General features: G+C 43.2%; 1 protein-coding gene across 1 annotated transcript in view; it reads left to right on the forward strand.

The window, feature by feature from the left end:
* The window catches only part of TPK1 (thiamin pyrophosphokinase 1), a 771984-nt gene that overhangs the window by 263434 nt on the left and 494934 nt on the right, over positions 1-13616 (forward strand). The window contains exon 6 of the mRNA XM_054991443.1: positions 12925-13020. Coding sequence (XP_054847418.1) covers positions 12925-13020 — 96 coding nt within the window. The remainder of the gene's footprint in view (positions 1-12924; positions 13021-13616) is intronic.

Here is a 13616-nt window from a genome sequence, read left to right on the forward strand (position 1 = left end):
AATCTAGGACGGGGGTAGCCCAGGTGCCAATCCTGTTACCATGACACAATCTATTTTTTATGTGTGCGGAGGAGGGCTTGCAACAAGGTTGTTCTGAGCCCCATCCTTGGGTGAACATAAAGATTTATGACCCCCCCTTCTTACTTTCACTGATCTCAGTAGGTCAGTGACCCACGCTTTCATCCAAAGCTACATAGGCTCCTGCAATTGCCTTCTAGTAAGTCAAGCCATTGGTCTATCAAGTCTGATTGGCAGTTCCTCTCCGGGGTCTTATATGAAGTTTTTTCACGTCACCTGCTACCTGAACAGATGAAGTATCCTTATACTGAATCAGACAATCAAGGTCAATATTTTCCACTGCAGCTGTCTAAGGTCTCAAAAAGGTCTTTTACATTTTATTTATTTATTTATTTATTTATTTGCGTCATTTATAGTCCGCCTTTCTCACTGAGACTCAAGGCGGATTACACAGTATGAGGTTATTACAATCAGTATCAAGTATGTACATTTCAATACAATACCACAAGGTAAACATATACAAGTTTAAAGACATAGCATTAGCAAGGATCCAAGACATAGTAGAGATACTGAAGCAAAACATAATCAATTCTAGGACTAACATTAGACAGCATGGAGCGCTGGTTGTACATAGGAGTACATATTTAAAGCAGCAGATAATATATGAGGCAAAAATGGTGATGAGGTCTATGATCCCCAACTTGAGACCCCCTCCCTACAACACAGCCCTCCCATTTGAGTAAAAAGCCTTTTTGAATCGTTCGGTTTTGCATCGTTTATGGAAAGCCAGGAGAGTGGGGGCTCTTCTGACTTCCTCAGGCAGGTCATTCCACAGGATAGGGGCCACCACAGAGAAAGCCCATGTATGGGCTGCTGCTGATTTCACCTGTGTGCAGCCTGGTACCTGTAGGAGACCCTGTTCAGATGAGCGAAGTTGCCGTGGAGGAACATAGGGAGGGAGGTGGTCCTGTAGGTATGCCGGACTAACTGGAGATTGAATCTGGGACCTTCTGTATCCAAAGTAAGTGCTGTACCACTGAGTTACAACCCGTTCCCAAAACACAAGGCAAACAGTTGCTCTTTGCTGGACTAAACTGGTGATAGAAAATTAGTGTGCTCCTGGATGAGGAAATTTTGTTTTTCGGTTTCTGGTACTTTTTGTATTTTGAATGTTTATGTCATAATTATAGTCTTTTAAACCCCGAAAGAAACATGCTGTAGAGAAAGAGCACTTGGCCATTGATGTGGGCTAACTCGTTCATTGCCGCATCTGTCACAGTAAATATATGTTATAAAAAAAAATCCACTGTCAGCCAGAAGTCAGACGCTGCCTTTGGAGGAGAAAAAATAATCACAGGCTTTGAAAAATAACACCTTAAGGTAGGAGAGAGGAGGGAAAGAAGCTGCAGCCCTTGAAGTCAAAAGTTTCAGGGGATGTGTCAAATTTGACAAGTTCATGTCATTTTTGGTTTGAGCCGGTGTGCATGTTTTTCCATGCATTTCAGACTTTGCATTACGCTAGTGGTTTGCTGAGTTTCTCTCTTTCACGTCAGCTGCTCCTCTTCCATGGAACCCTTGATGGTGGGTCGTGGGGTACGTTCTGGGCTGCACATTCCACTTGGGCAAGGCAGTGGCCGTCTTTGTTGATTCTTACCATTACTCCGCATGGATTGGATCTGTTTTTGTCTCATGCTTATCCTAATGATCTCAGTGTGATATGCATGACTGTAACTTCCGTAACCACCCTGTGAAGTAGGTTAGGCTCAGACAGAGTGATTGGCCTAAGGCCACCCACTGAGGTTCATGGAAGAGTGGGAACTTGAACCTGGCTCTCAGATCCTAACCACTACCTCAGATCTAACCACTATCCCACACTGCTTCTCTGGGTCTAGAGAAGTCAGATAGGTCTAGTGTAGAACACAGCGTGGCTGCCTGCTGCATGGAAGGGGCAGCAGTGCTCGGCAAACTAACGCTCAGGGAAGCTGGTTGATCATTACTTACCTTCTCATTGAGGAAGACCTGAGAAGTTTTTAATGGAGTTGGTTTCACTTGGATGCATTTTGAAAACCATGTTCTCAAGTCATCAGGAAGTGATAAGTAGACAGTCCAAATCCAAATTATGGCCCCCAAGTTAAGACCACTCAATTGTGTCCCCCGCCATCAACTTTCTCTGGCCTGCAGGGGTCATTTCGTAGAAAAAGAGCTGGAGGAACGCATTAGCCTAACTCTTTTTTTTTTGAAAAAATTTTTATTAGGTGAGTACAAATTACAAATAAAGTTTTTATTTAAAAACCTAAGTATCAATTTCCCCCCACGCTTTCCCTCTCCCCTTTTTCTCAGACTTCCAACAGCTTTCCAACCCATATCTTATTCTATTACTTACTTATCTATTCCCTCTATATATTATTATCCCATATTTCCTTAATAAACTAAATAATATCCATTAAAATCAAATCTATTCAAAACTTAAACTTAACAATAATTAAAACTTCACTTTAAATGATAAAGATCCCTATCTCTAGTAATTCCCCCAATTAATAACTTTCAAATTGCCATAATTTCCCCTTCACGTCCCACTTTTTCTCCAAATACTCCTTCAATCTCCCCCAGTCATTGAAAAATTCTTCAGAATTCTGGTCTCTCAGCCTTCTTGTCATTTTGTCCATTTCCGCCATGTACAGCAACTTTTGTATCCACTCTCCAATAGATGGTGTTTCTTGCACTTTCCATTTCTGCGCATATAGTATTCTTGCCGCTGTTGTCATATAAAATAACAGTGTTCTGTGTTGCGTAGGAACATCTTCCATATTTAAGTTCAGTAGCAGGAGTTCTGGGTTCTTTATTATTGAAATCTGCAAAATCTCATTTATCGTTTCTAAAATATCTCCCCAGTACTGCCTAGCAACCTCACAAGTCCACCACATGTAATACAATGATCCTTCATGACTTTTACATTTCCAACACTTATCAGACATCTTAGCATTTCCATAAGCTATTTTTTTGGACGTCAAATACCATCTATATATCATCTTAAAAACATTTTCCTTAATACTGGTACAGGTTGAAATCTTCAATGTATTTTTCCACAAATACTCCCATGCCTCCATTGTTATGTCTCTTTGACAATTTATAGCCCACTTCACCATCTGGACTTTAACAGCTTCATCCTCTGTATACCACTTCAAAAGAATTTTATAAATTTTTGAAATTGTCTTCTTGCTTTCTTGTAGTATAGCTTCTTCCAATTCTGAGTCTTTCCATTTAATTCCATCTTTTGAATGATCCGAGTTATATAAGTCCTTTATCTGCCTATATTGAAACCATCCATAACAAAAAGCTAGCTCTTCTTCTGTTTTAATTCTTATCATATTTTGTTCCTGAATAAGAATCTTTTTATAGGACAGACATTGGTCTCTGTTATAAATAACTCTCGGGTCAATAGTTTCAAATGGTACCACCCACGAGGGGATACTCTCACCCAAATAACTTTTATATTTTTTGCATTAGCCTAACTCATTAGCACAACTCATTAGCATATGCCACGGCTGAAACGGGCCCAAAACGGCTGAGTCAGGTGGGCGGAGCCACCTGTCATGTGACCTCTTTGGGGAACTGATGGAACTGCGTTCCTGCGCATTTCCCCTCGAAATGAGCCCTGCTGGCCTGTAAATGTTTTAATAGGTCAGGGATTCCTCAGGATTTGAAAACTTAATTTAGGGGTTCCTCCATGGAAAAAAGGTAGGGAAACATTGCCCTATAGTAGTATGGTAATAATGCACCATTAAACCAGTTTCAAAATTACCAAGTTTAAACTGATATACAAATACACCACTAGTCCTGTTGGTACTCTATGAGACTGTTTCTGTCCAAAGAACATGGTTTATTTTCTTTACTACAAAATTTGTGTTTCCTGGTTTTATCTTTTATTTTTTCATACCTCTCAAGTGGCAAAACCCAAGATAATTTGCTAATGTAGCATAGAGTGCAGCAATTTGCACCTGTCTCTCTAGGACTGCCTATCTTTGCACTTTTACTTACAGAAAATTTAAGGCATTTATATTTTCTCATAAATATGCCAAATAGTACAATTTTCCATGCCAGCTAAGTTCAAAGTGATGTGTTTTATGTTGCTAAAGCTATAAAGTAAGCTTAGATTTGGTAGGGGACGTATTTTGATTTTCTCAAAATGTTTGGCATTTCGTTAAAAAAAAAAAATCTCAGTGGTTTCAGAATTTCCAGTAATTGTGTATCTGAAATTCTGTCAGCTGCATCTGGTTTGCCAGCTGTCTTCTGTCTTACTCAGCCAATCCAGCCACGCTGATCTGTGCTTTTGCAACTTCATATTTGGATTCATGCTATATGGGGCTGGCCTTGAAGGCAGCCTGGAAACTGCTGCAGGCCCAGAATGAGGCAGCCTGATTATCGTCAGGGGTCAGCTGATGGGAACATATTTTGCCCACTTTAAAACAGCAACATGGCTTGTTTCGGAGTTAAATTCAAAATGCTAGTTATGACCTTGAAAGCCTGTCGCAACCTGGGGCCCACATAAGTAGGGTGGCCAGGTCCCTCTACCCTCTTGCTGGGAGGGCATGGCCGGATCTAGGGCTGCCGGTGCCCAGGGCAACCCAAGTCTGACCCCTCACACATGTGCTATGCGGGGGGGGGGGGCTTGCACTGTGTGATGATGTCACTTCCGTGATGTCATCACACAGGGCGGAGCTTGCTGCCCGCTTGGCAAGCCGGGTGCCCCGGCACGCCGCAGAGTTGACAGAGACAGCACAGGGGGCTGAGAAGCCTCCCGTGCTGCCTTTTGCCTGACCTGCAGGACAGGGGGCGTGCAGCAAGCCAGCCGCCCCCTGTCCTGTGGGGCAGGTGAAAGGCAGCGCAGGGGGCTGGGAGGCTGCCCGCACACTCCCAGCGGCTGGCAGCTGTGCCTGGCTACCCCCCTGCCCCCCCTCGATCCGGCCCTGTGGGAGGGTAGAGTCCCTAGCACATACCCTGTGCCAGACACAAGGTCCTTCTCGTGTGCACTTCACATGTGCATGCTCCAGGACTGATGTGATGATGGCACTTCCGGAAGTGAGGTCACTACACCAGCCACGCAAGCGCTCCAGCTCTCTCAAATCAGCCCCAAACAATGTGCAGGAATGCTCCCATGGCTGGCAAGGTGACCTCACTTCCAGAAGTGCCAGAACACGCGCACATGGGGCGTGTTCCTAAGGTGCCTGCCAGTGGTGAGCAACCTCCGGGGGTTTGCCACCTCCTGCGAATCACTGGGCAATCAGCAGACAAGGGGGCAAGCTGACCCCGATTCGGGAAACCCAACTCTTTACGCAACGGGTCCAATTTGGGCATTTTTCTCAAATCAGAAACCCGAAGCACACACTGCTACTCTTTTCCCAGAAAAAAAGCCCTGACTGGAATTATAACTGATCTCCAGCCTACAGAGATCAGTTCCCCTGGACAAAATTGCTGCTTTGGAGGGTGGACTCTTTGGCATTATACCTCACTGAGGTCCATCTCCAGTCTCCACATCCAAATTTCCAAGAACTATACTGGCTATTGTCTGCCACAAATGTATATATGGGCAGGTAAGCTACTTTTAAAAGTATGTGGACTACTACCTTCCCAGTGCCATCCTAAGCAGAGTTACTCCATTCTAAATCCATTGAATCAGTGGGCTTAAAATTCTGTTTAGGATTGTATTTTGTAGAATTTTTTCAAGACTGATGTAATGGGCTTTATTTTGCTTTAAATATCTACCAGCTGTTGATTATTCTACCACTCCGAACACCAATATGCAATCAGATTGCTCACCAGGCGCATCTGCACCAAACACCATTTCACAATCTTCTTTATTTTCTGTTGACTTCTGGATAAGATATCTAACTTGCAGAGGTAGGAACCCCAGGTAATGTTAATTCGGTTTCCCCCCCTGAAAACTGAATGCCGCCATATTCTGCCTGCAGTGGCCAGATCAAATCTCCTGGGAAAGGATAAGAAATTCCACTGCTGCCGCAATATTGCTTCAAGAGCACCAGCGGAGCTTGCATTAAAACTTTTATTTATAAATCAGTATCTTTAAATGTCTTACCTGTGTGAGTGCTCTTGATCTAAGGGATGCGTAGTGTGTGTGTGTGTGATGGTGGCAGATTTTTTAAGATTTAAAAAATCTTAAAAGAGTAATTGTCTTGTCAGTCCCCTCATTTCAACAGATCACGTTGGTCCAAAACCATCAACTGTCATTTTGTTTTTATTGTTCAGAAGTCCGTTGCAGAAATACGGTTTTTGCAGGACAAGGGTTGTGAGGATCAAGAGCCCAGAGTTTAATTTATAAAAAAGGGGGAAAAATTGTCAAGTAGCTGTTGTATGTTGTAGGGCGTTTTTTTTTATCCTGCAACAATAAAGACATCAAACAGACTTTCCCCATTCAATCAAAGAGTTCTAGCCTCCTCAGGAGCATACCTCATAAGAACAAGCATAAGGCTAGCTTTTACATTATTTGAACAACAACAACAATAATGATAACATCTGATTTATATACTGCCCTTCAGAACAACTTAACACCCACTCAGAGCGGTTTACAAAGTTATTATTATCCCCACAATGAAACACCCTGTGAGGTGGGTGGGGCTGAGAGAGCTCCGAGAAGCTGTGACTGACCAAAGGTCACCCAGCTGGCTTCAAGTGGAGGAGTGGGGAAGCAAACCCAGTTCTCCAGATTAGAGTCCTGCCGTTCTTAACCACTACACCAAATTGGCTCTCAATGTGGTTATTTCTTTCACATGGTCACTTCCCATACTGCAGGGTACCCTTAACCTTGTTAAACCTGTAGGCCCCTTGGGAATTTTCAGAAAGAATAGTGTGCGTACAGTTGCCAGGCCACAGCCACCAACCCCCAAGAGAAAAGTGGGGGCGGAGGCTGGCACACTAGCATCACACTGGTTCACTTATGTCACTTCTGGTAAAAACCAGTTTCACCATAGAGTTTTTGCCAAATGCTAAAGAACCCACCATGTCACTTCAAGGAGGCATCCCAGTATAGTGGAAAGTCTGATATCCCTAAGTGCACTCCATCACAAAAAGGCTGTCATGGGGACCACTGTAAGCACAAAATGGCTGCCATGGAGGCAAGGCCGATCACAAAATGCTGGTAGATTCCAAGCCTCTTAGTATGGAGGCAGCCACTTCTGAATGGGCACTCAAACCAGGATTTGCTTCGGAAGAAAGTTTCTGTCTGGGTACAGTTTCCCCAGAAAGTGGAGGTTTTTCTCCCTGCACATTTACAAGGAGTGGCTTCCGTGCCCCGAGAAATAAGTAAGTCTATGGGCCAAGCTACACATGACGAATGACACTTGAACGGCAAGTGGATTGAGTGGAGGGCAAGTGAACAGGGAGAAATACACTTGCCGTTCAAGTGTCATTCGTCATGTGAAGCTTGGCCCACAGTCTGTGGCCAAACTAAGGGTATGGGCTTGGACATGCTTTCCTATTAGAAGCTTACCATTTTACTTTGTAGGCAGCTGGTAGAGAGAAACATGAAGCTCCCTGTTTTTGTTTCCTACGCCATTCAAAAACCCTTTGGATTTTAACCCTAAGGTTAAAGAAGCAAGGCAGTGCCAGGAAACACAAGTATCCCTAAGTATCGCATTGGGGATGGCTGCCATATTGCATCGTGTGTAAGTTATACTATGTGTATGAAAGGTATGTTCCAAGATAGCATCGCCCGTCTGTTGGAATCAAGAACACCAACATGGGCAATAAGTACATCAATATACCCTTCCTCATGCCAGCATTATTGGAGTGGTTTGGGACAAACCACACATGAGGAGCAACTATGCATCTCAGGCATTATATGAACTAACCCCTGGCAGGTGAACTGGCAAGTTACAAATTCATCGTGCTGCAATTCTTATGATGTCATCCGCTAGATGTTCTTGTGATGTCATCCGCACATACATACCCAAAGGTAGAGAGAAAGGAATTGTGTAGTAAAGCAAACCATAAAAAATTACGGGATCTTTAGATGAAATCAAGATTCAGAGAAATCTAATAAATATACTTTTACCCAAGGAAGGGGTACATATGTATATGTACATATGGTGTGTTTGTGTCTATACATACATATGCATATATATATGCAGATTACTGTACTTTTTCATTTCTGGACCTATACTTTTAAAAACTGTCAACCTTTGTTTTATTACAGCTTTCCCAAACCGTAAACGGTATATTCAGAATCATAATATGTGGGGAGGGGGGTGACTTGTGAGAACCTAATTTTCTTATCAGTCACTACAGTACAAGGTAAAAGTATCAAATGAATCACGGATAGATAGAGGCAGGAGGCCTTTAAAGAGACCTTGAAGTGGTAGGTAAAGGAACTTCTAAATCTAGCAACTGTGGTCCTTATTCTAATTTATGGCGCTATATAGGTATTTTGTATCCTTGAAACCTCTTTGAATGGTGACTTTATATGGTGGACGTACTTCATGATTCCTTACTCAGCTCTTTGGCAGAAACTTAGAGGATGTTTGAGCTCTGAATTAAGAGACATGGACTTGTGTATTGCACCATTTTAATGTAATCTTGACACTTATAACTTAGGACAGTATAAGGAAACTTTGCGGGGGGTTAAAGAAAGACTGCAAACAAAGATCCAGAAGAGTTAGCAATGTTAGTCTGCAGTAGCAAAATAGCAAAGAGTCCAGTAGCACCTTTAAGACCTAACCAACTTTATTGTAGCATAAGCTTTTGAGAACCACAGCTCTCTTCGTCAGATGCACCTGATGAAGAGAGCTGTGGCTCTCGATAGCTTATGCTACTGCAAACAAACCAAGCTTACAGGAAAGTGATGTTTTTGTGCTCTCCCATTTAAACATATCCCATGACAGTTGAGCTATACATATGTTATTTATGTTTATTTATTTATTTGTCTAGCTATTTATATCCTACTTTTCTCCCAGAGTGGCTTACAACATCATTCTTCCTTCCTCCATTTTATCCTTGCAACAACAACCCTGTGAGGTAGGTTAGGCTGAGAACCACTACACAACTCGTGCAGACCCAAGTAAAGGTGCCAATCTCAAGAACTTGCATGTTAAAAACAAACAAAAAAAAACCCCAACTTGATAGCTTCCTATGGTCAAGCCCTCCAGCTAATACATATCCCTAAGTTCCCCATAAGTCAGTGAGGGGAATAAACAAGGTTTGTCTCCTCCTACAGCCATTAGTGGTATAACTTTGGTTTCTGAGGTTGAGCTCAGTGGCGTAGCCTGGGGGGGGCAAGAAGGGCGGTTGGCCCGGGTGCATAATTTTGGGGGCGCTGAACTGGCCGTACTGCAACTGAGAAGCATGCTGAGCTGGCAGCTGTGGTGCGGGCAACTGCCGTGGAGGGCTGCCTGATGGGGACAGGGAGGCGAGAGGCCCAAATCGTGGGACCGCTCCCACGCCCTGCATGATGACATCACTTCCAGTGACATCATCGCGCAGTCCTGGGAGCACACATGCGCTCATAAAGCCCAGGAATTGCCACAGGCATTCCAAACCCATGCTACAATGCTGGTTGAGCTCACATCATGTTTGATTGATTGATTAGATTTTTAGCCCACCCTCCTCGCAAGCAGGCTCAGGGCAGTTTACAATAATAAATAAAGTACAATAGAGAAAACCGATAAAATAACATCTCAATGCAAACATGAATATCAGCATTCCAGATGGGGCACCCCTTTCTCTGCCCACCATACACAAGGTAAGAAAAGGGTGGAGATGTGGTTTGGTGAAACTCTTAACTCCTCAGGCATGGGGGGGCAGATGGACCATTTGCCCCCCCCCCCACTGGCAGGAGACCGGCCGGGAAGGCTAATTAGATGGATCCAGTGCTGGCCTCAACCATATGCCTGGTGGAACATCTCTATCTTGCAGGCCCTCCGAAAAGATACAAGAACTTGGCGGGCCCGAGTGTCTTCCACCAGAGAGTTCCACCAGGTTGGGGCCAGGACAGAAAATGCCTTGGCCCTGGTGGAGGCCAGCTGAGCCTCCCTGGAGCCAGGGACCACCAGTAAGTATTTACCTGCAGATCTAAGATCTCTTCGAGGTACATACAGGGAGAGGCAGTCCCTCAAGTATGCTGGTCCCAGTCCGTTTAGGGCTGTATAGGTCAGAACCAGAACCTTGAACCTGATCCGGAACTCCCTGGGAAGCCAATGCAGCTGCTGCAGAGTTGGAGTCACATGTGCCCTGAAAGAAATTCCTGTCAGGACACGAGCAGCAGCATTTTGGACCCACTGCAGTTTCCAGGTCAGACCCAAGGGAAGCCCTGCGTAGAGCGAGTTACAGTGATCTAATCTGGAGGTGACCATTGCATGGATCACGGTCGTTAGGTCATGGGTTGAGAGATAGGGGGCAAGATGCCTGGCCTGCCGGAGATGGGAAAAGGCAGTTCTGGCAGCTGCCTTGACCTGGGCTTCCATTGACAAGGAGGAGTCCAGCGTCACCCCAAGGCTCATGACTGATGAAACGGGCACAAGTGGTGCCCCCTCAAATGCCAGAAGCTGACTCCCCGAATCTACACCCCTATGGCTCAAGTACATGACCTATAGCTGTAGATTCCTATAGCTGCAGCAGGTTAGAAGTAGAACCAGTGGGTACTGGAACATGTGGAATTCCCTCTTCAATCCCCCGAATGCCTCAATCGCTACACTCTGTCAGCACCCAGTTTCTACTTACAGCAAAGAGAAGTTTCAGTTCCTTCCTTGTTCCTCTCCTCTTTTAGCAGAAAACTAAGGGTAGGTGGAGGTTGAGTATGTAAGTGGGCAGCAGGTCCTAACAGCTACTGCTACAGTCGACTGGAGACCCTGGAATGCCTCTTTGGTGGTCCACAGTGTGTTAGTGAAAGGTGAGGACTTGACGTTTAGGGTGTATTGCAATGAAACAAGATGGATAGATTATATACCCCGTTCAGAAATAATTTGTGTCCTTTCTGTGACCACTCTGAGCTTTGAAATGGTCGCTTGTAGAAGCAAAAGCATTTCTGTCAAGAAGACTATCCTCAAAAGGTCCATATCTTTAAAAAGAACATTAAGAATCATCTTGCTGGATGCCACAAAGTTATTGTAACTAGGTGTTAAGAAAATGAAACCATCTGACATTTGATATCTTGTAAACAAATCCAGTAAAGTGAGTCGACTGTGTCTGCTTGCCATATTCATATGAAAACTGCTTTTGAATGCATTGATCGAGTGAAAGGTGCATGAGAATTATTTGTTTCATTGTGGGGGGAGGGCATGTTTCCCCCTATTTTATGTGCAATGCTAATTTGGAAAAAGGGATAAGGAAATGCCTCTCATTCCTGCACTGTCTCTTAAGGGATAATTATCAGCGTATGAAAATAATGCACATGGCCTAGTTTTCTTTTTAACCTTATGTAGCCCCCCTATCTAGACCCAACCCACCTGAATCATCTTTAAAACCAAGACCACGGCTATACAGCCCGGAAAATCCACAACAACCATCTTTAAAACGTGCATTCTTTGAGAATGCTTACTTGGGTTCAGTTTGATCAACAGTTCATTCGGTGGCCCCCACCCTATAAAACACACTTCAAAGAAGGTGTGAAGGGTCTGTCTCTGATTTTGAAAGCCTTGCAAGGCCACCTCTTTTAGGAGGCCTTTGGATATGTTTTTATGTGAGTCCATTTTTGCTGGTGTAAATGGATGCCGTTTTCATTGTTTTAAGCAGGTTTCTGTTGGGTCATGTGTTCTGACTATGAGCAATGGTTGACTATGGATCTGATTTTAGATATGTCGTTGAACTTTTAAGACTGTATTTTGTTGGTTTAGAATTGTCAGGTACTTACTGGTCGGAGGACCCTTGCCAGCAACGCGCTGACATCAGCGGAGATGCACTGACATCACTTCCCACACTCCAGGAACTGACATCAGCTTGTCACCAGGGACACTCTAGCATTTGGGCCAAACTCTGTAGTTTAACCAAAATGCTCAAATACTAGATCATCCCCAATGACACACTGACATCACTTCCAGATACATGAGGGTGATGTCAGCACAATGGGATACTGTCCACCCACCTTCATTTTGCCGCCATTTTCCTCCTCCCAGCCAGCTGAGCAGTGACAGGAAGGGCCGCTGGTGGTGGGATTCCCCATTGCTAGCAGGAACTTGGTAAGCCTATGTTTGTTAACCATTTCATATGAAGTAGAGGTGGCATATAAATCCTTTAAACAAATAATGCACTTCTATTATTGATTCTAGATGGGTTTATATCATCACAGTCCAACATGGCTTAATAAAATACCTGCATTTGCTGGGACTACTAAAGCAATGGGACTGCCAAGCATTTAACAAGCCATAATACTTGCCTTATGGGCTATGTTTAGCTTAGTAAGTCACAGGTCAAGGAAGCCTTTATCATGTTATAGTTGCCACAAAGTTACATATTATCAGTGGAGTCCTAAACAGTCACACCATTCTAAACCCATTCTAAAATCTCCTGTAGTGACGATTTCATTTGGTCATTAGGTTACCCATGTTTAATATTTGTAATAGTTACAGTTCTAGTTTTCTCCATTTCCTTTATGTTTCTGTCCTTTTATCTTTTCTTGTCATGTGTTATTATATTGAAGGCAAATATTTTGAATTGTAAAACCACTTTGAATATAATGGAATAGTCTACTCTATAAATGCAGTAAATGAATAAATAACTGTAGCAATTTTTTAAAGTTTGTCTCTAAATTGACCTGAATCTGTATCTTACCCATTCAAATCCTCATTGTTTATACCAGTGTACATAGCAACTAAAAGAAGGAGAACAACGCTTGTCTCTGAACTTGCAACAAAAATTAACTGTTTCTCTTCTCCCTTCTGTTGCTGTACTTTACTTCTCTAGGGCTGTGAGATTATAGAGACCCCAGATCAAGACTTAACAGACTTCACCAAGTGCCTTCAGATACTCCAGCAGAAGATAGAGAAGAAAGGGTTGCAAGTAAGTAATTTTAGCAATTCTTGTGAGTCATGGCAACGAGTCTTCCCCACAGGGATATTTGGACTGCTGTCAGTCAGTGGATCTTGCTGTGTCTTTTGTTTTTCCTGTGTTGAGGAATATTTGTTTCTTTCTTATTAAAGTTACATCATGTGACTTGAGACAGAGAGCTAAGCAAGCTGCCTGAGCAGACAGCTCTCATTGGTTTGTGTTAATGAGCCTCGGAGCGTTGGACCTGAGTACATTTGGATGTGTTTGCTTTCAACCCTTGACTTTTTTTTAATAATATTTTTTATTGTTTTCCAACACATATATAGAAACATGAGACAGTTATCATTTTACTTGTCGATATGAATTATTTATTTCTTTTATCTCATATATTCCACCTTATTACATCAGTTGTGAGCTCTATTATGTCATTATACAGTTAATAGTATCATATTTATGTTTACTGGTTATTGTTATTTGTCATCCATTTGTAGAAGGGTTCCCATGGTACGGAAAAATCTTCTTCCACTTGCCCTTTCATTAACAATGTTAATTTATCCATTTCCGCCTTCTCCATTACCTTCGTTATCAATTCTTCTTGTTGGGAGACT

Source organism: Eublepharis macularius, chromosome 11, assembly GCF_028583425.1.
Source record: "Eublepharis macularius isolate TG4126 chromosome 11, MPM_Emac_v1.0, whole genome shotgun sequence".
Lineage (NCBI taxonomy): Eukaryota > Metazoa > Chordata > Lepidosauria > Squamata > Eublepharidae > Eublepharis > Eublepharis macularius.